The sequence below is a fragment of the Camelus ferus genome, chromosome 4, assembly GCF_009834535.1.
Source record: "Camelus ferus isolate YT-003-E chromosome 4, BCGSAC_Cfer_1.0, whole genome shotgun sequence".
Taxonomy (NCBI): domain Eukaryota; kingdom Metazoa; phylum Chordata; class Mammalia; order Artiodactyla; family Camelidae; genus Camelus; species Camelus ferus.
In genome coordinates this window covers 72,998,497-73,026,049 of record NC_045699.1, presented here as the reverse complement: position 1 = coordinate 73,026,049, position 27,553 = coordinate 72,998,497, and the positions used below count along the sequence as shown (strand labels likewise).

The 27,553-nt window shown below is 64.2% G+C and overlaps 2 protein-coding genes across 11 annotated transcripts; one reads left to right on the top strand and one right to left on the bottom strand.

Annotated features, from left to right (window-relative positions):
- The first annotated feature begins 1,170 nt into the window (after positions 1–1,170).
- On the top strand, positions 1,171–13,704 carry AGPAT2 (1-acylglycerol-3-phosphate O-acyltransferase 2). Its single transcript, XM_032478818.1, has 6 exons — positions 1,171–1,478; positions 9,149–9,282; positions 9,766–9,941; positions 10,349–10,444; positions 12,185–12,257; positions 13,048–13,704. The coding sequence occupies exons 1-6, from the start codon at positions 1,297–1,299 to the stop codon at positions 13,221–13,223; spliced, it is 837 nt and encodes a 278-aa protein (XP_032334709.1). The 5' UTR covers positions 1,171–1,296; the 3' UTR covers positions 13,224–13,704.
- A 519-nt stretch (positions 13,705–14,223) lies between these two features.
- EGFL7 (EGF like domain multiple 7) lies at positions 14,224–27,010 on the bottom strand. 10 transcript variants are annotated; one of them, XM_032478811.1, is made up of 12 exons: positions 26,837–27,010; positions 22,120–22,210; positions 18,727–18,813; positions 18,382–18,501; positions 18,004–18,120; positions 16,882–16,997; positions 16,576–16,719; positions 16,296–16,460; positions 16,000–16,069; positions 15,574–15,638; positions 14,693–14,954; positions 14,224–14,602 (listed from the first exon to the last, which is right to left on the bottom strand). In XM_032478811.1, exons 2-12 carry the CDS (start codon positions 22,139–22,141, stop codon positions 14,580–14,582), a joined length of 1,191 nt encoding a protein of 396 aa, XP_032334702.1. In that variant the 5' UTR covers positions 22,142–22,210; positions 26,837–27,010; the 3' UTR covers positions 14,224–14,579. The 10 variants fall into 10 exon arrangements, with proteins under 10 accessions (XP_032334702.1, XP_032334698.1, XP_032334701.1 ...); XM_032478807.1 differs by lacking the exon at positions 26,837–27,010 and adding an exon at positions 23,703–23,935; XM_032478810.1 differs by lacking the exon at positions 26,837–27,010 and adding an exon at positions 23,703–23,935 and having other exon boundaries at positions 14,792–14,954.
- Between the last annotated feature and the right edge of the window lie 543 nt (positions 27,011–27,553).

Sequence of the window (27,553 nt, the reverse complement as noted above, 5' to 3'; positions counted from 1 at the left end):
TTTGCTGTGAGACGCTCGCAGGAGTAACACAGATGAAACGACCTCCATTTCTGGGAAACGCGGAGAACGTTTGTGAGTGGACTACTCCACCAGCAGCAGGGAAATCCCACCTCCCTTTGGGCCCTCTGAGGCCCCCATTCACCCCATGATTGAAGCTTTTGTACTTGTCAGCCAAAGTAGCAGTTCTAGGAGTGTCAGTGAAGTATTTTTGTCACAGATCACCTAGGCATCTGAAAATGGAAGGAGGCCAGTAATAGAATTCTTAAGGCCCCAGTTGCTCCATGCAGGTGGCCACTTCCTAAGTTGCAGTAAACACAGGACCCCAGCCCACCAGCTGGAGGGGGCTTGTGCTGAAAGGAAACTTGGTTTTATAACTTCAGTGGGCTCTGAGACCTGTTGGCTCTCCCTACAGGGGGTGACCTGGAGCACCAGGAAGGGTGCTCCTCTTCCAGGCCGGTGTAGCTGCACCTGCCCGGCCAGGCTTGCCCATCACTGAGGCAGCGTACACAGCCATCTGATATCTGCTCTGTCCGGGCGCAACAGGAGCGCCTGAGCCCCTGGCACCCAATGCCGGCAACCCCAGCCTCGCCCAGAAACACTCCTCGAGCCTACTCAACACGCCCCGCTCCCCTACCGGTGCGCCCATCAAACTCCACACGGCAAGAGCTCCCCGCAGTCGCCAGAGGGGACTCGAAGGGGCAGGCGGCCCGTCCAGGTGGCCGTTGGTCACTAGGGTGCGGTTCAAGGGCCCCTTTATGTGACGATCCGGCTGGCACGGGCGGCCGCGTCCTTGGGTCGCCTTTGGGGCCGCGGTCTGGGCTCGAGGACGGCGCCGGGGCGGGGTAGCCCGGAGGTGGGGGACATGCGGAGTGCCACAGCCCAGGCGACCCCTGCACGGATGCGGGGGCTGGGAAGGGGCGCGACGCCAGGAGCCGGGCGGCCTGGCGGTGGGGCAGGGACAGTGTCGCGGGACAGTGTCGCGGGGCAGTGTCGCGGGGTGGGGCAGTGTCGCGGGGTGGGGCGGGGCCGGGTTGGGGGCGGGGCCGGTGACCGCTCGGCGGGTGGGGACGTCGCGGGGCGGGGCGGGGCGGGCGCACCTAGCCGCTTCCCCGGCGCGCTCCTCTGCCCACCAGGGCCGCCCCGCCCCGCCCCTCCGCCCTCGCAATAAGGGGCCCGGGCGGGGCCCGGCGGGGAGGAGGGTCAGCCGCCGCCAGCCCGCGGCCGGAGCCTAGGCAGGGATCCCGCGGCCCGCGCCGTCGGGGCTCCGAGGGCGCCGCCGCGCGCGTGCGGGCGGCCATGGAGCTCTGGCCGTGGCTGACCGCGGCGCTGCTGCTGCTGCTGCTGCTGGTGCAGCTGAGCCGCTCGGTCAAGTTCTACGCCAAGATCGGCCTGTACTGCGTGCTCTGCTTCGCAGCCTCCGCGGTGGCCGCGGTCGTCTGCCTGCTGCGCCACGGCGGCCGGACGGTGGAGAACATGAGGCAAGGGGTCGCGGGGTAGGGGGCGCCGCCCGGGGGTGGTGGCGGTGGCGGCGGGAGGAGAGCTGCGGGGAGCGCCGCGCCGCCGCCGGCTTCCGCTTCCCTAACTTTCCCTTCTCCTTTCCCTCCTTCCTGCCCCGCCCGCGCCTCTCCCGGGATCTCGGACGCGCCGAGGGGAGAGCGGATCGGAGAGCGCGGCTGGGGAGGCGGCCGGGGAGGGGCAGGGGTCCCCAGAGCCGGCGTCACAGTGTCCCCACGCCCTTGCCCGGAAGCCCCGGCCCGGGGCGGGCACGGACGGATTTGAGCAGTTCTCGGCCTCGGCGCTGCCCCTGGCTTGCGGGGTATCCGGCGGCTCTCCGAGAGGAGCGCGGCCCCGCCAGGCTGGCGGAGGCCCGGTCCTGCTCCACCGCGGGGAAACCGAGGTCAGGACGGCCGGGCTCGACCCGGGGTGGGCCTCCGGAGCACTGCCCCGCCTGGACCCGCCGCTCAGAGCGTGGGGCGGCCCTTATCATCTCTCCAACGGCCCTCCTGCCCATCTGCCAGGTGATGAGCGCACCTGGGCTTTCCTTCAAGGCAGGTTCCTCTTCTCGTTCCTTCCTCTTTGGAATGTGGGCTGGTTCCGCGCTGGGGAGGGTGGGCGGGGACTGTGGGCCCTTGGGGTCCAGCTTCCAACGGTGGGGGACGGGGCAAGAGCAGGGTGGTGGCTGGGATTTCCTCTAGACACCCTCCAGAGCTGGGGAGCTTGGAGTTGCTGCGGAGGGGTGGGGTGGGCCCGGATGGGCTGACCAGAAGACTTGGGGGCCTCTCTAGTTCAGAGGTTAAGGGGGGGCATGGCCACTGAGAGGGGGACTCCTTGCCCTTTCTCCCAGTTTCCATTTGGGAGGGGCTGTTGCAAACATTTCATCCTGTAGCTTTTGCAATGATGCCTCTCAGCTGTGGCTTGGTGTGGGGATACAGTGGTCCCTGAGGCCCTCACCACCCGTGTGCTTAGAGGGCAGTGGGTGAGGGTTCCTGGCTTTCCGCCATCTCTGCCCATGTCCCTCTGAGCAGGCTGAGGCTGCCGGGACTGGCCCGCACTTCATGGGCCCTCCAGGCAGCCTCACAATCGCCTTTCAGGCAACTATGGCTCCCGTGGCACCAAGAGTGGGCTGAAGGACTGAGAGTGGGGGGCACCCATCATGGCCCCAGCCAGCACCCCAGGAAACACAGACCCCACGGGCAGCCCGCTTGTTTCCCTCCTAGCTGCTTCCCCAAGCGGCCTGCCCTCCAAGGAGGAAAGGAGAGGAGGAAAGGGCTCCTCAGGGTTGAGCCCCCACCTGCAGGGGTGTCCGGGGCTGCACATACCTCTGAGGGCCCAGCCTGAGATTAAGGTCCTGGAATCACCTGCCAGCAGCAGGCTCACTGCCAGAGTCTCTGCAGCACCTGCTGGGGACCGTGCCTACCATCCTCAATTCCAGTCTCCATTTCTGTCTCCTGAGCACCCACCGTGCACCGCAGATGCCTCACCCTTGGGAATAAGGATGATTATTATGTGTCCATTTGATAGATGAATCCGAAATTCAGAGAAGCCGCTTGAAACTCTGGCCTCCAAGGAGGGGCGGGGAGAGGGTGAATGGCAGGATCCCAGAGCTAGAAAACGGTGGACCCAGGATGCAGCCCCACTGAGAAGGATGCTAATGTGCCCTCACTTCATTTTTCCTCTGTCTCACCCAGCTCTGGGGGCCGGGGGCAGTGCCATGGCCACTGCAGGGCTAGAGACCAGGCTCTGGGGAAGTCCTGAGTTCTGGGAGGGGCCGCTTTGCCTGCCCCTTCACTTTCCGGTCTTCCCCCTGAGCAGCAGCCCCTCCCCATGATGGGGCTCTGGGTGGGCACCCAAGGAGGCCTTGGCCATTTCAACTCGAGTTCTGTGCGCCAGGAATTGATGGGAATGGAGGAGCAGTGGCAGGTGCTGTTGTGCCCAGGCTGAGGGCAGAGGCCAGGGACGTCCCAGGCTGGCGGTGCCCTGCGTGCTGGGCTGCGGGGCAGTAGCAGGTCACGTTTCCTCGCCCTGGGAAGTAGATGCCCTTACACCCATTTGACAGAGAAGAAAGTGAAGCCCAGGGAAACCGTGTGTCAGAATTGGGTTCGGCTGCAGGATCGGGAAACCCAATAATAGTGGCTCAACCAGGGGAATTTACTTTTTCATGCATCACAGGCGACCAGAGCAGGGGAACCTGGGGCCACGGAAAGTGTCCTGCTCCTTGGTACCGCGGCCCCGCCGTTCTCAGGGTCCAGCATGCTGCCACTGTGGCAGGGCCTCTGGGGACTGAACTGCATGTTCTGCATCCACCCTAGTGGCCGAGACCTGGGTGACAGAGCGAGGCTGCAGGGAGGCAAGGCCGTGAGGCAGTTGGTCTGCGAAGCCCACACCCACTCAAAGCATCCAGGACCCGCACTCTTTCAGCCAGAGACCGAGGGGCTGGTGGATGCTGGTGCTGCCAGCCACTGTGTGGTCCTGGGAGGGGTGCTTGGATGGGGACACCAGGCAGTTGGGGAGCTGCAGCATCTGGGGGCTGGCCTGAGTTCCTGGTTTCACAGGAGAATCTGGCCTGGTTTGGTCGGGGTAGGGGGTGAGGGGCAGACCCTCCCCCCTGGGGGTACTTCTGCAGGCCTGGCAAGCAGAGCTCCTGAGATGCAGACTGCTCGTTCATGAGGGCTAGGGGTGTGATTACTGCCCCCAGGATCCAGCCCCCTGGCATTCACCCCACTCCCACACCCCCCTTGAGACCTCTGCGTGTCTGCACAGGCTGGAAGCCCCCAGCTCCTGTCCCCTCCTGTGCTCCAGCTCACACAACACTTGGAAAACATCCCTGGCCTGCCTGCCAGGTGGCCTTGCTGGGGCCTCCTGTTCCCTGGGCAGATAGATGGCTCTCTGCTGCTCTCCTGGAAGGGCCAGTGAGCTCCTCCCTCTGGGCCAAAGCCCATGGGGTCTGGCTGAGGACTGGCACCCCTTGGCCAGAACAGCTGGGTCTCCCCAAGAGCCACCAGCCGGAGTCCAGGGGCTGAGGGCAAAGGGCAGCGGGTGGCCCAGACCTGAACTTGAACCACCGCCCAGGGACCTGGAGCAGGTGCTGGTGGGGAAGGGGCCTCTTGCTTTCATTGACTTCGGCTTCTTTTCTGCGGATGTCATCGTCCTCACAGCGGCTGTTCCGTAGGTGTCACAGGCGGTCTGGCTTCATCTCAATCAGTTCCTCCACGCTCTCTCTGTTTCACAAGTGGAAACGGAAGTTTGGGGGGGTCAAGTGCATTGCCAAGGTCACAGCTGGGGAGAAGGGAGTCAGGACCGAAATCTGGGTCTGTCTGACCCCGGGCTTGGGAGGGACCCAGGTGTCCTCGGGCCAAATGCAGATGGGCCGAAGAGGCTGGCTGCCAGGAGCCAGCCGGGGCTCCCTCGGGCTCCCAAGAATCTGTGACATTTGTGGCTCTCCCTTCTAGGCTGGAAGGCTCCTGAGAAAGATTTAAGAAGGGCCAGGATGTCCCCTTAGTTAAGGAGATGGCTGCCCCCATGGACACTTGGGAAGGGCCTGTTCTGGGGGGCCGCCTGCCTTACCACAGAGAGCTGGCGCCGGTCAGGCAGCTGCCAGCTATCAGCAGTGCTTCTAGGCGCCTCGGGAGCTCGGCCCAGCCCTGCGCTACCTGCCCTTCAGGCCGCCTTGGCTCCACCTCCTGCTGGCCTCCCCTGGGGAGGCCGGGGGCATGAAGCTGGGGGCTGTAGGAAATGGGACAGGGGCCAGATCTGCGTGCGCATGTCCCTGGCTAGCACCTGTGGCTCCTTCCCCAAGCTTTGGGGCCCTGGCTCCTTGGGGGAAAGAGGGGGCAGCCCCCGGCCCCTGCAGCTGGAGGGAGGGGCACCGGTGCCTGGTTGGGTGTTGGGGCACAGCGGGGCTGGCGTCAGGATGGGGCCTGGGCTGGGCAGGTGGGGCTGCCTGGAGATGACGGCTGCTTTGCGCCTCCTGCCAAGAGAGGAGAACGGAGCCACCTCCAACCTGGCCCGGGGTTGGGCGGGAGCCAGGGGTGAGGGGGGCCTCAAAATGAACTGTGACTCCATCCTGCACCCTGGAGCTGTCACCGCACCTCCAGCAGGCCCTCAGCCTGGCGTGTTTCACACAGTTTTCAAAAGCCAGGTTAAGAGGTGGTAGGCTCATCCTGGTTTTCCTGCTGTGTGACTCTTGGCAAGTCACTTAACTCCGCTGAGCCTTGATTTCCTCATCTGTAGGGTGAGGAGTGGGGTTACTGCCTGAACAAAATATGACAGTTCCTGTTGAGCCCTGGGGGGCCTGTAGTGGGCGTCCAGCCGATGCGGGGCTGGTGCCGGCCTGGTCTGTCCCCCGGCAGTCAGCAGCTGTGCTCCGGGCCGGGACAGACTAGGACTAACCGGCTCTCCTGACTCTCCCTGCCTGGGCGCCCAATGCAGCTGCCCCTGCAGGAGCCCCTGCAGACTAGGTTTGCTTCCTTCCTCTTTGAGGAAACAGTGTTAAAATGATAATACGTACTTTCCACCACTTCTACAGAAAGCCACGAAAACCTGGGGGCCTCGGGGAAGGAAGGGCGGGTGCCCCGTGCCCGCCGCCTGCGGGGAGTTGTCTGGTCGCCTGGAGGGGCAGCCCTCGCCTGGCTCTGCTCCGGGACGCGCCTTGCTTTCACAGCTCACGGTGGTCACACTGGTGGCTGGATGTTCCGGTTTGTCTGAGTGCAAGTCTCTATAAAAGTGCAGAGAGTGTCACCATGGGAACCTCCGTCTCCTGCAGCAGGTGGGGCGGCCCGGGTCTGCCTGTCCCTGCCGGAGCCTTTGGCCCTGGGGGCCTGGGCTCCGGCTGCGGTGGGAGAGGGCCCTGCTGGGTCTTTTACGTGGTGTCTTTCATGGTTCAAAATAACCCAAAAACAACCCCCAAAACCCAGTATCCAATTGACCCCTTAAATTAGACGCAAAAAGAAAATATGGAAAAGTCCCACTTGGGAATGGCTGCCTAGCACTGAATGTACGTAACGCGGCTGAGCTGTCGCATAAATGGTTAAAAGGATACGTTGTATGTTATGTATATTTCACCACAGTTCAGAAAAAAGGAGAAAGAAAAGGAAACTGGGCCTGCAGATGCCACTGCCAGGGAGAGCCGCTGTCCTTTGCAGATGTGGCCCGACCCTTACCCGTGAGCTTGGCAGGGAAGCTGAACGATGTGTCCTTATTAGAAGTGGTAGCGATGGCCCCAGCAGTAAATCAGCACAGATCTTTGCTATTTTCTGCAGCCCTGTTTCTCTCTCCTCTCCCCACGGGGGCACTTGGGTGTTTTCAGCTTTCCCTAATTCAGACCACACGCACGCCCGCCTCAGCACTGCTTTAGGGTGAATTTCTGGAAGATGGTTGCAGGTCAGAGGGACCGGGTTTCTCAGCGCCTTCGCCAGGTGCCGCCAACCCGCCCTCCAGAAGCCTCTGCGGTTTCTCACCTCCGCTAGCAGCCCGAGGGCCGTCTCCCGACTCCAGGCCCACGCCTGCCACTGTCGGACTCTGCCCCGTGCCGTCCGAAGGAGAGGTTTGTTTCACGTGCGTGTCTTGGATTGCCAGGGAGGTGGCGCCTTCCCCACGCCTCTTGGACATTTTTCCCGTTTGTGAATGACCTGCCCATGCCCCCTCCTCGCCCCCTCCCATCCTCATGGTGACCTGAGGAGCTGTCTTTTGCAGAGAAGTCCTCCGAGGCTCCCTGGGTGAGACAGAGCGTCCAGCCTGGGGGCCACAGAGCAGGTGGGGACAGATAGGCAGGTCTGGCCCGAGCTGGCGGAGGCCGGCAGGGCTGAGGAAGGAGGAAGCCCTGGCTCTCAGACCCGGGGAAGGGTGTCTGGTCTGATGGTGAGGGCAGCCCAGGGTTTGCTGCCTCCTGGAGCCTCAGTTTCCTCACCTGCGTCGTGAGATGTGGGGAGGTGTCAGGCTTCGTGAGCCTGGCAGTTGGATGAGAGTCTGCCTTGCAGACACAGAAGGGGCAGATCCTATAGGACTGCACTCCCGGGAGGGCCCTGGGGGGCTCAGCTCCACGGAGGCAGGAAGTGGATGGTGGGGCCAGGCTGGGGGAGGGTGGGGAGAGCGAGTGTTTAATGGGGACAGAGTGTCAGTTTGGGAAGGTGAGAGTCCTGGAGACGGATGGTGGGGGTGGTTACAACAGCGGGGGTGCACTTAATGCCACTGAACTGCATCCTTAAAAACCCTCGAGATGGTCAGTTTTACGTTGTGTGTGTTTTATCACAGTCTGAAACACTGAGTCCGGCTTTGGGTCAAGGGCCTGGCTCCGAGTCTGCTCTGCTGAGGGTCAGCTCTGGGCCCAGGCCGTTGACTTAACTCCTGGGATGCAGTGGGAAATCCCTCCCTTCCAAGATCAAATGACCGGGGGCAGGGGGGGTTGGTGCAGGAATCTTCAGAAGTGAGACAGTTTTGGGTCGGGTACCCTTGGGTCACTGGCCGCACACCGTCAGCCTCCTGCCGCCTATGGGACGGGAAGGACCCCAGGGTGCCCCGCTGGAGACACAGCAGTGACCTCAAGCCGCAGGCTCTGCTACCCCTCAGGCTGACCCCTAATGGCACCTGTCCTGTCCCAGGTGTAGGCGGCGACCCCGCAGAACAGGGGGCCGGAGCCACCCTTCCTGCCAACCAGCTGCCTACGGACACCTGTGTCCCATGGACACACCCAGTCACGCCCATCCTGCGCTGCTGGGCTCCTCAAGGTCACGAATGCCCCAGGGCAGCCTCCTGCCGGAACGGGCCCCCACACATCCTGGCGCCACTCCCTTCTCTTGTGACCTCCGCGTGTCTCTGAAGGGGCAGCGGTGGGGGAGGAGTGCGAGCTGGCCAGGCCGGTCTCACCAGGGGTGGCACCTCTCAGCTCCTTCAGCTCTTTGTGAAGGTCTCCGCCTGGGACTGGTGCTTCCTTCCTGGGGTGGCTCTACCTCGAGGGGCAGTCACTTCCCGCGGGAGACGCGGGGGACGCGGGGGCCTGGCCTCCGCTGCAGGGGCTTCTCCGTGTTGGGTCCTTCAGTCAGAGAACCAGACCCAGCCTGACTCTGGGGGCTCTCGGCCTCCTGCTTCGCTGCCAAGCAGGGGTGCCGGCTGAGGGCTGGACAGGTGCAGGCCCTGGAATGAGGATGTGGAAGGAGGCACCCCCACCCCTTGCCTGGGGCCAGGCCCCCGAGGCCTTGCTCCTGAGTGTCCTTGTTTAAACTGTATATTTCAGTTTGCAGCGCTACGCTAACTTCTGGTGCAGCACAGTGATTCACTTATACGTATATGTGTATTCCTTTTCAGACTCTTTTTCATTATAGGCCATCACGAGATAATGACTATAGTTCCTTGTGCTGTACAGTAGTAGGTGCTTGTTTCCTGTGCGTGTCCTGGACCTTCCTGTCGATGGTGGGGTGGTGGGAGGCAGGGCCACACCGGCTGTACCATTGAGAGGTTGAGGGACGGCACCTGAAGGCACTCAGAGAAGGCGAGCTCAGGGTCAGGTAGCCAGCTGCGAGGGTGGGCCAGAGGCCTCTGCTGTGTCCCTGTCTCCGGTCCTGCACTGAGATGCCCCTGCCCCGGCCTGCGGGCCAAACCTGGGACACACGGCCGGTAGCGGACCTCTGCTCACTGGCCGCATCTCCACTCTTAGCATCATCAGTTGGTTCGTCCGGTCCTTCAAGTACATATACGGCCTTCGCTTTGAGATAAAGGGCCGCCAGAAGCTGGAGGAGGACCGCTCCTGTGTCATCATTTCCAACCACCAGAGCATCCTGGACATGATGGGTAGGAGGGGCTGCAGAGGGCTCAGCCCAGGCCCCCGGCCAGCGGGAGGCATGGGCAGTGGGGGGTTGCTGCTTCAGGGAGGGGGAGCTGGGTCCAGATGAGGGGATGGGGGACAAGGAGGCTGACACTAGGACCTGTGCCTCCTCAGGCATGGGCCTCAAGCTGGGTGACAGGCGACAAGGCTGCCTGTGTCTGGTGCCGGGCACCTGGCTCTGCCACTCATGGCAGCCAGGAGCCCTGTGAGCACCCTCCCTCTGCAGGGAAACTGAGGCTCAGATGACGTGCCAGCTAGCCAGCCATCAGGAAGGCATGACTCAGCCCAGGCCTGTTGGGGGTCAAGGCCCAGGGCTAGCTTCCTCCTCCCTCGGGAGGTGGCTACCCTGCTCAGAGGCTATCTCTCTGTCTCTCTGTCTCTCCATGTCTCTATGTCTCCATGTCTCCCTTCCTCCCCTGCTCTGCCTGCTGTCCGGGCGCCTCCCACAGGCCTCATGGAGGTCCTCCCGGATCGCTGCGTGCAGATCGCCAAGCGGGAACTGCTGTTCCTGGGGCCCGTGGGCCTGATCATGTACCTGGGGGGCGTCCTCTTCATCAACCGGCAGCACTCCAGGACGGCCATGACCGTGATCACCACCGTGGGCGAGCACATGGTCAGGGAGAAGGTGAGTGCCGGGGAGCTATGAAGCAGCAGGTGTCAGAACAGCCCCAAAGTGTGACTCCCTTTTGGCAGAAAAAAGGGCATTATTGGGGGAGGGTATAGCTTGGTGGTGGAGCACCTGCTAGCATGCACGAGGTCCTGGGTTTGACTCCCAGTACCTCCATCAAAGGAATAAATAAATAAACCTAATTACCTCCCCCACAAAAGAATTTTAAAAATTACAAAACTTAAAAAAAAACAAACAACAACAAAAAAAGCGCATCCTGGGAGCATCTCTGTAAACTACATCCAGAAAAGTCGGGTGGTGGTGTCGGCTGAGAAGTGGGGCTCCTGGGGGTGTGTGGCCTCCCTGGGGCAGCCCCCGGGCTGTGGGGTGCAGCCCGCCCCAGCTGCTTTCTGTCCCCTCCACAGCTTAAAGTGTGGATCTACCCCGAGGGCACACGGAACGACAACGGAGATCTGCTGCCTTTCAAGAAAGGTGCCTTCTACCTGGCAGTCCAGGCCCAGGTGCGTCAAGGCCGCGGCCTCCTGTGGCCGCAGGAGCTGGGAGCATGTCCAAGTTGGCTTAAGGCTGAAGGTGACCTCCTGGCCAGGCTGGGGCCACGGGCGCTCAGGGACCACCTCCCACTGGGCAGGCAGCAGGGCCTCCCTACCCCTCTAGCACCTGGTCCCTAACCTGCTAAGGAGGGCAGGGCAGTCCCTTGGGCCCCTTTGCCCACTCTGAGCCTCAAGCTGGCCCCTGCTCAGGCCCAGCAACCAGCTGGAATAACATCACCACTGTACCCGCACCTGGCACTCCAGCACCCCACTTTCTAGCTGGCCTGGCAAGGGCCCTGCAGAGGGAGGCTGGAAGGGAGGCAGAGGCCTGTTGGCTGGGCTCTCTCAGGAAGGCTGTGCCAAGTTCAGTTCAGTCCCCCCGCACCCCTAGCTGGGGCGGGGCTGGGGAGTGGGCAGTGGGTCCAAGAGGGGCCTGTGTAGGGGACGTGTGGGGCCAGAGCTGGAGGTGGGGCAGCGTAGTGAGCTGTGAGCCCTCTGCGGGGTTTTGTATTTTCCCTGTCCTTTACTTCTAGGGGTGCAGTTTGTCCTAGAGGTGTCCTGGGGTCTGAGGGTGATGGCAGGAGGGGCTGGGGGCACATCCATCCGTGAGGTGGGGTCTCCTGGTGGGTGAGGGTGCCCTGTCTCGCCCCGTCGTGTGCTGGGGGATGCACGCAGAGGAGAGCCGTAGTCTGGGGCCAGGGAAGGGGGCCTCATCCTGCCTGATTAGCCAGGCTGGCAGCTGGGCAGAGCTCTGCTGGTTGCCTATCACCTGTGACAGGTGGCCTCTAGCGCCCCCTGGTGGTCCTGAGCAAGGCCAGGCGAGCCGTCCTTCCAGAAACTCGAGCAAACCCAGGGAGGTGAGGGACCTGGGGCGTGGGGTGGAGGCGCCCCAGACTGGGGGCAGGTGTCTGGGCTCTGATCCCAGTTCTGCCCAAGCAGGATTCTCCCGCCCTCTGGGTCCATGCTCCCTCTTGCTGAGAGGTGGAAGACACCCCTGCCACTTGCTGGGGGCTGATGTCATTTCCCTTTGCTGGTGGAGGAGGGGTCTTGGGAGAGGAGAGGAGATACTGAGGGAGCTGTGGATGGGGGGGAGCAGGCAACGCAGTCTCAGCCAGGAGACTGGACGTTTCCTGTCATCCCCCCCACCCCGGAGTTAATGATTACCCCTCGGTGCCATTTTTGACATCGGAATCACCACTAGAGTCACCACTGGACTTGACCCTAGTGTCTGCCAAGAACAGCAGCAGGCCTTGCCCCCTCCCCTGGCAAGAGCTGCCTCCAGCCTCCCTGGAACAGAGGAGAGGTTGGGAAAGGAGAGGTGGGCAGAAAGACCTCAGCAACCTCCAGCCAAACTGGACAAGGGCCTGGGTAATCTTAGGACCCAGCAGGGGAGGAAGACATGAATCAGATGGATATGTGCGAACCCAGGAGGTCTCCCTGGAGGAGGGGGTACTTGAGTGAAAATGTGTAGGATGAGTTCACGGAACTCTGGGCCACTCAGGGCATGAAGGGTGTCCCAGGCCCAGGTTGGTATGGCTGGCTTGCAGTCACAGGGACTCCTGGGACCTCCCCGGGTGCTGTGGGCAGCCACAAGGCGGGAGCAGGCAGGTGGCAAGGCAGGGCTCTCCCCGCAAGCTCGTCCTTGCGGGTCAGGGTGGCTTGGGGGTGTGCCCCAGTCTGTCCTCAGGCTGCCATGTCTGCTGCCCACAGGTGCCCATCATCCCCGTGGTGTACTCCAGTTTCTCCTCCTTCTACAACACTAAGACGAAGCTCTTCACCGCAGGTAATGCCCCCACTGCCTGAGCACACACACGGGCTGTCTGTTCTCAGTTGCTGAGACACCCGCGCCCCTAAGAGAATAGTTCCCGCTTCTGGGTGGTGTCTGTAGACCCCTGCCACTCCACGACCATCTCAGGAAGGAAGTCGGGGGGAAGAGCTAGGGTCCCAGCAACAGGCCGTGAGGACACTGAGGCTCCCACGGGTGGACTGGGTGCCCTGGCTCACACACTCAGCCCAGGCCGTGCACACCACTCAGCAGACTTGAGGTGGGGTCTTTCTGAGCCAGCGCATCTGGGCCTGACTCTCAGGGGCAGCAGCCTCCCAGGTGCCCCCATACCCACCGGCCACAGAGCTCGGGACCTCCCTCGCCTTCCCTCCAGACTCCACGAAAGGGCACCTGGTGCCCAGGTGGGAAGTGGGGGTCCGGGGTGGAAGCTGCCTGCCCCCACACCTGAGACCTCAAGGCTGTCTAACCTCACTGTGGAGGGTGGGAGTGGAAGGGAGAGCGGGTGCTGCCTGGGAGCAGGCAAAAGGGTCCTTTTTCCGGGAGGAAATGTCCTGTGCCCTGGGGGCACACACTGGCCCAGACCACTGAGTACGTGCTGGAGGGGCTGGTGTGTGATTGTCAGGCGTTTTCAACTGAAAGCCAGCCCCCTGGGACCAGGGTATCCAGGGAAGAGCCCAGCCCTGCCCAGGCCCTCGGGAGGCTCCACAGGGAAGGCAGGTGGGCGGCAGAGGAGGAAAAGCTCCCCAGGAGAGCCCCTAGACTGCTGACACCCCTTGTCCCCCAACAGGGACCATCAAGGTAGAGGTGCTGGACGCCATTCCCACCAGCGGCCTCACTGTTGATGATGTCCCCAAACTGATGGACACCTGCCACCAGGCCATGAGGGCCTGCTTCTTCCACATATCCAAGACAGCCCAGGAGAACGGGGCCCCTGCAGGGCCTGATGTCCGGCCAGCCCAGTAGCCAGGGCCTGGGGCAGGGCAGGACCTGTCCGGAGAATGCACAGAGGGACCCCGCCCACTGAATAGCACTGTGTCCCCTCCCTCGGCTCCCCCACTTCCACTCAGGCCCTGGAAGCAGGGGGCCCCTTCCTGTCACTGGCCTCAGATCCAGGCCCCGATGTCCCTGTAAAGGAGTCAGCCAGAACCTCCCGCGGCTCTGAGGACAGGGCCTCGCCCACCCTTGTGCCCCCAGGGTCCACGTAGGAGCGGGTCTGGGCCCCGGGGGGTGCGGAGGGATGCTCTGGGGTCCCAGCCGCGGCCTGCGTCAGGCTCTCAGGGAGAGACGGGGGCTGAGGAGAGAGCAGGACACCTGGGCTCCTGCCACCTGGGCCTCAGGGAGCCTGAAAGCAGGGTCTGCGGCTCCCACCGTCCCCGGGGAGCAAGTCTGCTGAATCTGGACTGCGCTCCATCGTTGTTTTTTATAAACGTACTCTTGGAAGTGTTTGGTGAGTTGTGGTCCCTTCGAGGGCAGGCAGGGCTTCTGTCCGGAGGCGCAAGGCACAACCTGGGCAGCGCGTGGGAGTCTGCAAGCTGCCCTCCCCTCCCCTCCCCAGGGCACAGCGTGGGAGCCCCCGACCCGCCCCCCCTTGGCGGGCTCCCCTTCCAGGGGCTGCGCCCGCGGTCACCCTATGATACTTTCTTCCATGGGAGTCACAAGCATGCCCGGCGAGCTGGGAGACACTCGGATAGGAGGCTGGAGATTTGCTTTGTGGCTACTGGCTTGGGGCGGCGGTAGGCGGCACCGGAAGAAAGGTGTCTCTGTGGCCAGTGTCACGGTCACTGAAACCACCTGCTTTAGCCCCTTTTGGAGAGAGAGCACCAAGACCCCACCTAAGAGGGCCCAGGGGGCTGGAGGCTTCCTCCCTGCCCCGAGGCCACCCTCCTCTCTCCCACCAGGTGGTGGTGGGCCTGGGGGAGGCCCGTCAGCCTCAGAAGGCCCCCACAATCCATGGACACAGCAGTTCAAGTCTCATTTTATTCTAACAAAGATCAGGGCTACCCAGTGAGCAGCACTGGGCCCGAGGCTCTGGGCAGGGAGCCCTCGTACCTCCCCTCAGCCAGGGGCCCACCAGGCCCCAAGAGCCGGCCAGGGCTGCAGGGGTCTGGCTGGGCTGTGCTCTCAAGGCTGGAGGGCTGTCCGGGCTGGGGCTGGATTCACACAGGAAGACCCCTCACTCCACCCTGCCCCACGTGGGAGCCGCGGGGGCCTCCTCGGCAAGAAGAGGTGAGGGGTAGGGGACAGGGCCTAGGGCAGGGCAGGGCCAGGACAAAGCCTGGGGCTCTTGGTGGCCAGAGCTGGCGGCCTGGGCCAGGCCCGTCATAGCTCCTTCTTGCAGGAACCTAAGGGTGCATGGGGAGCGTGAGGTCAGAGGTCACTGCTCCCACCACTTTCCAGCCCAGCCAGATCTCCCCACTCCCACCCTACCCTACCCTCTGGCCTCTCTGGGCAGGGACCCACTCCAGCCTCGGGGGTCCTAGGCAACCAGGGAACTCCCAGGATGGGGAGGCGACGGGGACCACGGCACTCACAGGAACCCAGCTGCTCCTCCAGGAAGGAGATCTGCTCACTTAGAGAGTCGATGCGGTCCAGCTGCTGGAGGGAGTGGGCCAGGAGGCTGCCGGGGTCAGGGAGCCCGTGCTCCAGGGCCCGAGAGGCCAGGCTGTGCAGTGGGGCCAGCACAAGCTGCAGCTTCTGTGGGTCAGACAGAGGGCTCAGCTGGGGAAGGGCCTGTGTGACCCTGGGCCAGCTTCTCACCCTCTCTGTTCCACAAGGATTTAAGGAAAACTGCTGTGGCCAGCAAGGGCTCAGCCAATCCCCAACCCAGTTCTAGCTGCAGGGCCCTGGAAGTCCACTAGAGGGAGCTTCTGCACCGGGAGAGCCCGGAGGTGGGTGGGCACAGATGGACATCGCACAGGCCAGCCAGGCCAGTGGTCCCTGAGGCCTGGGATCCCGGTCAGAGGAGCTAAGAGAGGCGAGGGAGCTTCTGAGGGGTCTCAGGCCAAAGGCCCTGTGGAAAGGCCACAGGGTCACTCTGCCCCTGCAGGGACAGAGTGGGCTGGGCCTAGGTTCAGGCTCTCTGTGTGGCCTGAGGGGGTGGGGCCGTGCTTGGCCCCTCCTGTTCTGGGGGTCCCAGTCATCATCCGCTGCCCCTCCCCAGCCAAGGGCATCCTGGGCTGTCAGTATCCAGGAAGCCTCCCCACAGGGCACCCCTGCTGAACCCCACCATCACCCCGAGGGTCGGATTCACATCGCAAGGCAAAACAGGAGGTTCCCAGCTGAGGTTCCCCTGGGTACCCAGCCCAGGCCTCACCTGCTCTAGCACGTCCACCCTTGACCGGAGCCTCTGCACTTCCTCCTTCACCTCACTGTCCACTCCTGCGGAGATCCGGGAGTGAGTCAGGGAGGCCTGGCCCCCCCCGCCCTGCACCCCACCGCAGGCTGGCCTCGTGTCCCAGTGGGGGGCCTCCCGTCCTCTGCTCCAGGGGTGGGGCACAGCCCTGGAGACGGATTCCAGCCCCGCTGTCGCTGTCGTGGGCGCCCCTCCCCGCACTCCGGGCCCTGGTGGCCCCTTCAGGGCACCCTGGGATGACGTAGCCACACCTGCCCGCCGCTCAGCGCTGGGGCCCCCGCCGAGCTGAAGGTGGTCCGAGCTGAGGCCCGCGCCGCGCTCTTGGCGCTGGGCTGCCGACGGCGCATTATTACTCACGGTACGAGTTTGAAGTGTCACAGCGCGTACCAAAAGTAATAATGTCCCGTCGCCAGCAGAGGTGCTGTCTCTCCAGGCTGCCCGGGCCACGGATGGGACCCTGGTAGGGACCTTCTTCCAGTCTTGGCTGAGTCGAGGCCCTCCCCGCTGTGCCCATGAGAACCCACCAGCCATCCTTCCTCTGGGGAGGAGCCCAGGGTGGGGGCTGGCCCACGGCCCAGGGCCGGTCGCCCTCCGACGCCCCCACCACACCCAGCAGCCCCCGGCCCTCCCTGCCCACCCCTCGGGTGCAGCAGCAGGTAGGGTGGGGGGAGTGGGGAGTTTACCTGTCGTGGGGTTTGGGGCCGGCCTAGGCGTCCCTCTGTCCGGCAGGCGGAGTGCCCCGTCCATAGAAGGGCTGTGCCCCTCCCGACACTGGCACCAGTAACTGCCTGCGGTGTTGACACAGCGCTGGGGACAGCCACCCCCTCTGGTGCTGCATTCATCCACGTCTGCGGGAAAGGGATGTCAGGCAGGGGTGGCGCCCAGCTGTTAGTGGGCTACCAGGACACGCAGGGAGTCGCCCCAAGGACCCTCCCCCTTGGGGGATGCGGGACCCAGCCTCACCTGTCTGGCAGGTGTCTCCCTGCCAACCTGAAGGGCAGTGGCAGCGGCCAGGCTGGATACAGCGCCCTCCGTTCTGGCATGGCGGCTGGCATATTGCTGTGGGTGGGGGAAACCCACCAAGAACTCAGAAGGGTCCGCAGGGCCCTGCAGGGGTGGCAGCCCGGGGAGCGGTGTTGTGCAGGAGATGCTCCCCTCAGGTTTTGAGAGAAAAGCGGCAGGCGTTTTGCCCAGGGTCCGGTGGGTGGGACAGACCGCTGCCTAGCTGGGCTCTATTTTAACTAACGCTCGGTGCTCCGGGGCCCTCACCTGCGCCACAGGGTCCAGGCAGTCCGCTGGCCCTCTTCCAGCCGGGGCAGCAGGCATAGCGAGGGCGGGCGGGGGCCGGCCCAGGGCTGCGGCGGTAGGCGGTCCTGTAGACGGTCCTGTGGGATGGGGGCAGCTCAGAGGGACCTGATCCTCGTGGGGTGGCCTCTGTGGGTGCCACCAGGTCTCCTGAGCCCAGGCCAGGGTTTCCCCAAACATGCTGAGTGAGGTACCCCCTGCCCTCCCTGTCCGCCGGCCTTCCCAGCTGGCTCAGTCCCCGTACCGTCCAGAAGCCACGTGAACCACCTCCCTCAGCAGGGACAAGGTCACTCAGACGTGCCCCCAGAAGTCCTCTCCCTCATGGGGGGCACCTCAGGGTCACTGCACAAGCCATCTCCCTGTCCCACGCTGCGGTGTTGACAGGGACCCAAGGCTCGGCAGGAGGCCCAGCTGTGCCCAGCATGGAGCAGAGGTGGCATCTCGAGGACAGCTTCCAATTCTAGGGGCGGGGACCTAGACCCCAACAGGAAGAAGCTGGCCACACTGTCTCCCCCGCCACCTCCCACCAGGGAGGTCTGTAAGAACCTTACAGAAAATAAAAGCTTTTTAAGACACACAGAGCGGAGCAGAGACACACGCCCCTCACACTGGCGCAGACTGGGATGTCCTGGGTTTTGGAGGGGGTGGGATCTCTGTCTGCCACTGTCAGGGGCTATCCTGGGCAGAGGGGGGCCACTGGAGCCCCGGGGGCAGGGCCAGGGCGAGGCAGGTTTCAGGGAACCAAGTGGGTGAGATCTGGCAGCCAGCAACGCTGCGGGGCGGGGGTGAGCGCCTGGGCAGCGGAGGGGAGCAGACAGGGTGGCCGGCCCCTCTAACATGAGGGTGGGGGAGCAGACGCGCTGGGCGCCCTCGGAGTAGCAGAAAGAGGGGTGCTGTCTGAGGCTACGACGGCAGCACCCCAAGTCCAGCACTGCCCGGGTAAACCCCCGTCAGTCTCTGCCATCCCCTCGCAGTGGCCTCGGCAAGTCCTTCCACCGCCCTGGGCACCCTTTCCCTTCGGGGTGCACCGCCCTCCCAGGGCTCACGTGTGGCCGTGGACAGGGCCCCGCGGCGGGCGGCACTCACCGGTAGGTGCTGCAAGCTCGGTACCCATCGCAGGTGGTGAGGAAGGGCTGGTACACGCGTTGCACGAAGGACTCGGACACGGGGCCCCTGGGAACCCTGACAACACACACCCTGCGGCTACAGGGGTGACAGGGGCCAGAAAGTCAGTGGGGGCTCCCAGGACAGGGACCCTCCCAGTCCCAGAACCCAAGGGAGCCAGGAATGTGTGGAAGGGGTTTCCTGATGTCACCCTGGGAAGGACTCTCAGCAGGAGCCACAAGGAAGAACCATGGCTCCCCGCCCCAAACACTAGGGGCTGCCCTGGGGAGGGGCTGAGGGCTCCTGGCTGTGCACCCCCCACCCCTACCCTGGCACTCAGAGGCCCGAGCCCAGGCTCACCCAGGCCGGTAGAGGTGCTCGGTGCCACCAGCTGCCAGCACCAGGAGCCACAGCAGAAGCAGCTCCCGGGAGCCCCACATGGCCTGTGTTTCCGTGTTTCTGGCTGCTCCTCAGGGTGGCCTGGAGCACAAAGCACGACCTTGTCATCCCTCTGCAGGCCGCCCTCCAGCCCGTGTCCCCGCTGCAGGCTGTCCCCTTGGCTCCATGACACCTCCCCAGCTCAGCTGCTTTGTTGGGACCTCCCATTGCAGCGGGAGAGTCTGCAGGGGGTGGAGGCCAGCTCGTCCCACCCCCAGTCCATCTGGACAAGCAAGGACAGCCCCTCGCTAGCCACATATAGCCTACCCGAGGACCACAGAAGGGCCACAGCATCTGGCACCCTTGCTGGGGGAGAGAGGCACTTGGACCCTGTTGGGATTGGCGGATGCCAACCTAGAAGGCATCAGAAACTCAGGAAAGTTCACTCGGGAAGGTGGGGGCCCAGGGGGAGCATCTGGACCAGTTCTCCCTCCCCGACTCAGTTTAGTGCCCTCCGTTTCACAGGAGGGCAGGGCTTTTCCCAATCTCAGCCTGCAAGTGGGTGTTAGTGGCAGAGCTGGAACCATCCCAGCTGGCTTGGCCCTCATGGCCTTCAGTGACCTCATCTGCCAGGCGGGTAGCCAGCTGCGGTGCCATGAGAGCCCGTCGGGGGTGCAGGCGCTGGGGGTGCAGGACTCCATTATGGTCCTCCTCAGAGTGGGGCAGGCGCCTGCACTCAGGAGGGGGTTCCTCCTATGCTGCGGACTGAAGCTGTAGTGCAGACCACCTCCAGGGCTCCCAAGACAGCGGCCCCCCCAGCTGCCCGTCTGGTGGGCAGACTGGAGCAGCGCCCCCACAGGCCAGTGGAGCTGACTGCTGTCCGCACCCTGGCTGTGGATGGGAGCCAGGGAGGCCGAGAGAAGGATTCCTGGGAATGTGAGAAACCCCAGCCTGGAGTTAATGGTCTGCAATGAGCCAAGGGGACCGGAGCGGGGCCGTCTGCACAGTCCGGGGCGGCAAGGCCTCTGTCCCCATAGGCCGCCAAGGGTCTGGGGCGCTGGTGACCCTATGCTCTGGGTGCCCCACCCAAGGTCTCCAAGGGGCCAGGTTCGACCCACATGGGCCCCCAGCAGGAAGGGGCACAGGAAGGAGGTGAACTGTGTGTGTGTTGTGGGTAGGCGGAGCAGAGTCAGGGTATGGTCCGCCCAGTCCACTCAGGGATTCAGCGGGGAGTTCCGTCCATGCCCCTTGACCACTGCATCCCATAGCCCTGGGCGGGGCGGGAAGGCAGGGGTACAAGGGTCCTTCCTGCATCCCGAGGGGGGGGGTGCTGGATGGCCAAGCAGGCAGAGGCTGCAGTGGGCAGCTGAGGTGTTGGGCTTGGTTTGAGAGTGGCAGGGGTGCTTCTCAGTGGGGCAGGGGAATGACCTTCCAGTCAGAGCCAGCTGGCTTGGAAGGTGAAGTCTGTGGGGAGCACACTGTTAGGCGGTCCAGGCAAGAACTGAAATGGTGGAGACAGGTGGCCGGAGAGTGGGCCCTGGGACGGCAGAGGTCGGCTGGCGGGCTTGCGGGGCGGGGCGGGGACCCCTAGGGTTCCACAGACCCTGTGCTCACCCACACTGGGCACCTTGGGGGAGGCTCGTGCGAATGTACTGGCCCCCCACAAATATCCACCCCAGCACCTCCCCTACTTACTGAAAGCTGTTTAGAAAGGGAATCGTGTTTTTAAAAAGGAGAGGATTTTTGAAAGTCATGCTTTTCCCCTAGGCCAGAGGAAGCTGATGGCGCTGCCCAGCCTGTGCTGGGCTGGCATAATCTCATTTCCCTCTGGTGCTACAGCCCTGCTGGGGCTGTTGGCCAAGGTGCCTCCGTAGTGATCAGCAATAATGTCCTGACCCTTCTGAATGTCTGCATGAGCCCTGCCCACCACCTTCCCTCCCACCTGGCCTGGGCTGCATCCCTGCCTGGGGAGACTGAGTCCGCAGAGGGAGAGGCCTGACTCCACCGCAGGCGACAGCCCTAGGTTCCCCTCTTCCACCAGGAGAGGTGCTCTGGACGTCAGGACCCATGGGCCGGGGGTGGGGGGGGGGGCGAGGGCAGAGATGCAGGATGAGACTACAGGACTGACTCCTTGGGGATGAGCCCTCTCCACCGCCCGCCCCACGCCTGCCCTTCCCTCTGCACGGCTGGCTCCGTGGGGAGTGGGAGTGAGGGTGAAGTGACACCTCCCCCAGCCACCGCAGGGCACTGCTGGCCTGGGCTGCGAGATCTAGGGCCTGTGAGGCTCTGAGTCTGGCTCTGAGGGAGCCGCGCGGCCCAGATAGAGGGATGAGGGACTGCAGCGCCCCCCCCCCACACCCCCCACGCGGCCCGGCCCGGGTCACCCGTCACCAGCAGGGGGCGCCCTTCTCCAAGGCCGCTGGGCCCATTCTCCGGAACCAGCAGCGGGGTCCGGGGCTGGGCTGGGGGTCGGGTGCCCGCGCGGCAGAACCCGGCGCTCCCGGACCGCTCACCTCTGGGCTCCCCGCGGTCGCTGTGCGTCGCCCCCCAAATCCGCGTGCGGCAAGGTCCCCGACCCCCTTCCCACCCCTAGCCCGAACGGCGAGCGGACCCCCGCTCTCAGCGATCCCCGTGCCCCCGGCCAGGCGCCCGGCTCCCTCCGCACTCACCGCCCGATCCGGGGCGCGCACGCGCCGCCGCCGCCACCGCGCTGAGGGGCCCCAGCCCCGCCCGGCCGGCCGCCCCGGCCCCGCCCCGGCCGGCCCGCCTCCGGCCCGCCCCCGCCCGGTGGGCTCCGATCCGCCGGCTGCCCGCCCCCATTGCGCAGGTTGGGAAACTGAGGCCACGCGGCGGACGGCGGCCCCCGGGCCGGGCAGTGAGTCAGCTAGAACCTGGGGCTCCTGACGCACAGCCCGCCCCCGAGCACTGCCGCCCCTCCCAGCCCGCTCCCGGGGACACAGGACTGAGACCGCAGCCAGGTGCCCTGGGGCTGCGTGGGGAGCCCGCACTGTCCTGGCCGGGAGTAGCTAGCTCTCAACCCCCTACCCCCACCCCAGGCTGAGCCCGCAAGTGGGTGGCCAGCTCGCTAGGCACCGGGGGCTGGCTAGAGCCACCCACTCACTGCCTTGCAGCCGCAAGCTGGGTGGACATCATGACCCCAGGCACAGAGACACGGCACTTCCCACTTCCGAAGATCACACGGGGAGCCTGGGCAGAGCCGGGCTGGGTCTGAGTTGTGACACTGAGCCTCCCTCCCAACCAACATGCCAGTTTAGGAGGCCTGTGGGGCTCCCACCTGGCACCCTCTTTGTTCAGGACAGTTGGGACCACCCCCAGTGTGCCTGAGGCCCCCAGGGAGTTTCCCAACTGCATGGTCACCACTGGGGGCTCCCGGGCCAGTCTCTACTCCTTTCCTCCAGGGGGTTCCTTTTCCATATTTGCAACTGTGGTCTAAAGCAGCTTCAGGTGGCAGAGTGGCCAGAGCCAGTGGCCAGCACAGCTGGAACCAGGTGCAGACATGCCCTCCCCGAGAACTCTGTCGTTTCTGCACCATGATTATTACAGCTGTCACTGTGCGTGAAGCCCTGGGCCTGCCCCCTTAGGTAGCTTTTGCCGCGAAGGAGCCGGGCCCTCATCACCTAAGTGCACGTAAAATGTGCCCACGCTGGGCCAGGCCCCCTGCTGCTGCCCGGAGCATGGGGGGCTTTCTATGGCACTCACCTGGAGGACGAGGCTCCCTCATGCCCCGGACGCTGGTGGCAGCTGCTCTTCTGAGCGGTGGGGGCTGCCTGTGCCTCCCCCGTGCCAAGGTCTGCAAGTCAGAGACATAGTGTGGATTAGTGCACATCTTTGACACTTTGCCGTCCAGGGGCTGAGAAAGGGGACAGGGCCAGCCTGATGCGGCTGTGGGACCTCAGGCCTGCACTTGGCCTACAGACTTTCGCCCCTGTGATGGCCAAAGCTGAATGGGCCTCTCAGGGCTGCCCACACCCTCAGCCTGGGTGAGTCGGTTGTCTCCTGCCCCGGGGGTCCTGAGACCGGGGGTGGAAAGGCTGCTGTGAATGAAGTGGACAGCCCCTCTACAAAGCCTGGGCTGCGAAGTGAGCATCCTGAAGGTTCATGGGAAGGTGGGGCCTCTGGGCAGAGCCAGCTGCTGTGGGGCATCTGGCTCAGGCCTACTTTGGGGCAAAGGAGCTGAAGGAAGGGAGGGGACCAGGTGGCTGGACAGGGGCCCCTTCCTGGACCAGGGGGCTCTGGAAACCCCTGGAAGTTCTGAGGGCGGCTGGGGCAGCTGTGGCTGGGATGCCTATAAATCGTGAATGGAAGGGATCCCTGCCACTGTGGGGTCTCTTGACCCCCCAGCCCAAGCAGGCAGCCCCCACCCAGCCCCAGGCAGTAAAGAGTTAAGAGCTGGGCCCAGGGGTACTAGAAGGAGAGCTTCTCTGTCCTGTCTCCTGCCCCCGTTCAGGCCCTGAAGCTGGTCATTTGACCCTTTGACCTCCAGCCCTTGCAGACAGGGGCAGCCCGGGGCGCTGGGTCGGCTGGTCCTCACTCTGCTAACCGGGGGCAGAGGCCTCTTCTGCTTTCTCATCTGGGAAAGGTGTGTTCCTCACACAGACTGCTGGGGTGGACATGAGAGGACCAGAGGGGCAAGGGCCCGGAAGGCTTTGCTCCAGCTCTGGGACTTGGGCTCCTCTGGGGGGAGGCAGGGACTGAGGGAGAACAGGAGCACCCCTAGGGTGCAAGGTAGACCAACAGAGTGCACCCCACCAAGCTGTCCCTCTGCCTGGCCCCCCCCCCAGCCAACCTTGCAGAAGGTGGGGCTCCTCCTGGTACCCTGCTCAGCGCCCCCGACTTGCGCAACTCATCCCGTGGGTGCCCCTCCCTGACCCCCTCAGGGGTGTTTGCCCACCCTTGGGGGATGCCCTTGGGACACCGAGGTCCCAGAAAAGAAGAGCGAGCTGAGATGGGCCTTGCTGCCAACCCCAGGGGCTTCCCCGGGAAAGTGGAGCAGGCACGGAATGGGGTCGAGGGGCAGCGCGGCAGCGGCACCGGCTCCTCCTTCCAGAGCTCACAGCCACCGCCGGGCCGCCCAGCCTAAGTACTGGGATCCGGCAGGCCAGGCTGGAGTCCAGGGGAAGCCCTCGGCCAAGGGGTCTGAATGTCCCCTGTGCGGTGGGGATGGCGCCAATAGGGAGGACGGCGGGATGGCGCCCACGAGCGGAGTGAGGGCCCACATTGCTCGGCCCGCAGGCCCCGCAGCCAGCCCGCTCCCCGCCGCTCCAAGACCGCCCCCGCCATACCTGACGCTGCCCTGGCCCGGGCTTGGCCATGGCCACCACTGCCGCCTCCTCGGGCGGGGAGTGGACCCTACCCCTCGAGGCACCTCCCGCCGCCGCTGGCCCGGCCTGTCCACTGGAGCCTCTGCCTTGGCCATGGGGACAGCTGACTCGGGGCAGGGAGGCTCCTCCCGGAGCGAGGAAGGGCGGCTTTTTATGCTCCATCCCGTGTAAATCGGGATTGGGATGGGCCCTTCCCGGCCGGACTTCCTGTGTGTGTTCTCCGCTGATAACGGGGATCTGTCAGTGAACAAACAGGAGGCTGGGGGCGAGTGGGGGGCCGCCGAGGGAGGGGCCTGGCAGAGGGGTGGGGGAGCTGTCCCCAGGGACCTCAGAGTTTAATCCTGAAGCAGCCAAAAACCATGCTCGGGCCTGGCCGCAGCCCAGCTAGTGAACCTGGGACCCCGCTGGTCTCTGTGTGATGGAGGACGTGGCTGGGACCCAGGGCCTTCCCGGTGCCGTGGGTCCACCAGGCTGGTGGGACCACATTAGTGTGACCCCACAGAAGGGCCTGTTTGTTCTGTGAACCCCAGCGCCCACACCTGCACCCTCAGACATGTGTCCTGGCATGGAAGTCTGGAGGGACTCCCAGTCCGGGGATGGGAGCAGCCAGAAGAGACCTGGGGATGGGGAAAGAGGCTGGGTGTTCCAAGAACAACCTGCTCTATGGGTCCCTGGGGCCCAGAGTGGCTGTGGTGGGGGGTGACAGCTAGGGGCAGACATCAGCTCAGAGACTCAGGCCTTCTCTAGGAATGGGGAGTGAGCCCCCTGCTTCTGGGCGTGGGGTCCAAGCCGAGGCAGAAGCCCCCAGCTCCTCTTCCAGGGGTCCACGCCAGGGGATGGCAGTGTGTTCCCTGGCCCACTTTCCTCCCTTGGCCTCTAGCGGGCTGGTGGAGGGGTGGAGGCGGAGGAGAGGAACACAGGAGCCTCTGGGTGGCCAAAGGGGGTGCTTCCTCAGATGCTCAGGGTGGTCCAGTCCCCAGGTATGACCCTCAGTCTCCTCATTTAGGTGATAGCCCCAGGCCGAGCACCAGTTGCTGTGTTGGGTCAGGTGGGAGCCTGAGGGGAGCTGGGCAGCTCCTGAGGACACACGTGGATCACACTGTCAGCTGAGGGCTCTGAGTGAGCAAGGCCAGGCCGAACCCCGCTATCCTCGGGTAGGAGCCCTGCTCCGGGGTCAGCCCCCACCTACCCACAGCCAGGACACCCTCACTTCTCTGGCCTTGAGCACCTCCGCTCAGCCCTCCCTCCTTCTGGCCCCACCCAGCTGGATGCCTCGGCCAAGCAGGAGGTTGGAGCAGCTTGGGAAATTCCCCACTGGGATGCTGTGAGCTGGAGGGACGTCTCGCCCGCCCTTGCTGGCAGGTCTCAGCGGTCAGGAGGGCTGCTGCCCTCCCCACCCCCACAGGAAGGTCTGCTGCAGGCACAGGGCTATGGTCAGGCCCAGGGTCTTCTCTCTCCAGGACTCAATGTCCCCTGCGCTGAGGCTGGAGCTTGCAGGCAGAGTCCCCCATTGGCCCATCTCTTCACCGCCAGCCTGCCGTGGCCCACTCTCCCCACTCGCTCTCCCATCTGAGGAGCCCTCTGCCCAGAGGGCTGCATGTCCTGCTGAGGGTACTCACCAAGAGTGTAGGGCCTGAGTGGGGCTCTGCCCCCAACCCAGGGTGCCCCCTGTGCCCACATCACCCAGACCGTAGGCCCAGGGATCTGCTCTGTGCCCCTGGGTGGAAGAAACTGCAGACATCAGGGCTGGCTGGGTCCCACCCCTTATGTGTAAGGATGGGGAGACTGAAGCCCAGAAAGGAAAGAAACTCACCCCCAGTGAGTGGGGAGCAGCGTAGAGCTGAGATGGATCAGGTGGAAGCAGCCCCCCTTCTCTTTCTTTTCTCAGTGAACCCCCCAATTATTCCTGTCCCCCCACCCCAGGGGGCGGAACTGTCCCTGCCAGGGAAGGGCTGAGGTTGGGAGTAGCTAATTTGCCAAATTTGTGAAAGGTTTAATGGGTCACCCCTCCCTCTAAAGCATGGGCATGTTAGGGAAATTTCTGGAAAGATGCCCAGAACATAGAGGTGGGTTGAATGGTGGAGTTACAGGTGTGGGGAGAGCAGAGTCCTGGGTCCTCTACACCTCAGTTTGCTCCCCACTCTGCTGCCCACTGGTTCTGTGGTCCCCCACTGCTCCGTGACGCCCTCCAAGAAAACTCTGTCCCACTGCAGCCCCTCCTGGGCCGAGACCAGAACCAGCGCCAGAAAGGAGGCTTTGGCTCAAGGCCCCCCTGTACCAGCCTGGCCCTGGCCTGTCACCTAAAACCCCACTGTGTCCTCCACTCTCGGGTCCCAGAGCCTCAGAGGCAGACATGGGAGGTGGGCCAGGGTCCTGCCCTGACTGAGGGCAGTTCAGGGACAGGAGGGGCTGTACAGGAGGGTGGGCCAGGTGTGGGCAGAGGGCAGAGATGGGTACCATCTGACACCCTCTCTGACTCCGAGAGGGTTCTGGGAGCCTGCAGAGGGGTGAGGGGTGATTTCTGCCCTATGGGCCCCCCTCCCCAGGTGCTGGGGTGGATGGGGCCCACTCTGTGTTCCAGGCTGGAGGGGGCTCTACCTAGGGGGCCAGGACCACCTCCACCCTCCAAAGAGGCCGCCTGCCCCCACAGCGTCTGTCTGGGATCATCAAGCAGACCGCCTCAGCAGGGGTCAGTTTGGGAAGGAGCTGTGGTGCCTCGGACCCAGGCTTGCATCCCCCGAGGAAGGCCTGCCCACTCTGGACCCCTGCCTCCCATCCCCGTCCCCGGCCCAGCACAGAGGTGACCACCTGGTGAGACTGGTCAGCTAACTCCAGGCAGTCCGGACTGTCCACACCTGGGAGGCTCTGAGCCCGGGCCTGAGACTTCGCCAGATTCAGGTGTGGGGTCTGAGGCAGAGGCCACAGCTGGGGTTGGAGAGCTGGTGTTCGGGCCTCAGCTTTGCTTCCTGTTGCTGGAGGCTGTACTCACAGTGGGCCTCAGTTTCCCCATCTGCCCAGCGGCCGGTAGGGCGAGAGGTCTCCCAACCTGCCTGTGAGCGTCCTGACCTGATTGGAAGTGAGTAATGCGGACTTACCTCCTCGGAGCGTGTGGGTCAGACGGTGGGGTGTGGCGGGGCTTGGCCAGGGCCTCCTGGTCCTCCTGGGACCCTCCTGGGAGCCCTCACCACCGGGCTTTTGGCCTCTGCAGCCCTGGGAGCGAGTAGACCCAGCCCCCCGCAGGGGCCAGCATGGGCATCGGAGGCGGCTAGAGGCGGAGGGCACCGGGTGTGCCGTGTGAGCCAGGCTGCAGGAGGGAGAGGCCAGAGCACAGAGCAGGGGAGAGATGGGGCTTCCTGTTTATCCCCCCGAGTGGCCTGCTGGCCTCGGGGACAGGATGGCTCTGTCAGCCAGATTCACACCAGACGTGACTGGACCTTCACCAAGGGCTGCGTGTGCCTGGCCCAGGGTCCTGTCCCCAGTGGGGCGGGGAGGGAGCTCGGGGACCCTGGGTCCAGTGAGCTGTCTGTCTACAGAGTAGGGCCAGGTCCCAAAGAAAATGAGAGGTTCCGCAGGGAGAATGGGGTGTGTCCAGCAGCCTGGGGTCTTCAGCTCTGCCCCTGCGCCCACTCTCCACTGACTCCTGGCTCCCCGCCCATAAGAAGTGCCCACTGCCTGGCACCAAGCGTCGTGCTCACATAATAAACACCCTGGAGCTGAGAATTTTCCATTTTCAGGTCATGCACCTAAGGCTCACGGGGAACGCTGATCATCTAAGTTCAGCCAATGGGGAATGGAAGCCCTGCATGTGGAAC

Coding starts and splice junctions, on each gene's coding strand:
- AGPAT2 (XM_032478818.1), top strand. CDS start 1,297: ATGGAGCTCTGGCCGTGGCTGACCGCGGCGCTGCTGCTGCTGCTGCTG. Junction 1,479..9,148: donor CGGACGGTGGAGAACATGAG/GCAAGGGGTCGC, acceptor CTCCACTCTTAG/CATCATCAGTTGGTTCGTCC. Junction 10,445..12,184: donor ACCTGGCAGTCCAGGCCCAG/GTGCGTCAAGGC, acceptor TGCTGCCCACAG/GTGCCCATCATCCCCGTGGT.
- EGFL7 (XM_032478807.1), bottom strand. CDS start 23,903: ATGGAGCATAAAAAGCCGCCCTTCCTCGCTCCGGGAGGAGCCTCCCTG. Junction 18,502..18,726: donor GGCCCTTCTGTGGTCCTCGG/GTAGGCTATATG, acceptor TTTGTGCTCCAG/GCCACCCTGAGGAGCAGCCA. Junction 16,461..16,575: donor GGGAGACACCTGCCAGACAG/GTGAGGCTGGGT, acceptor CCTTTCCCGCAG/ACGTGGATGAATGCAGCACC.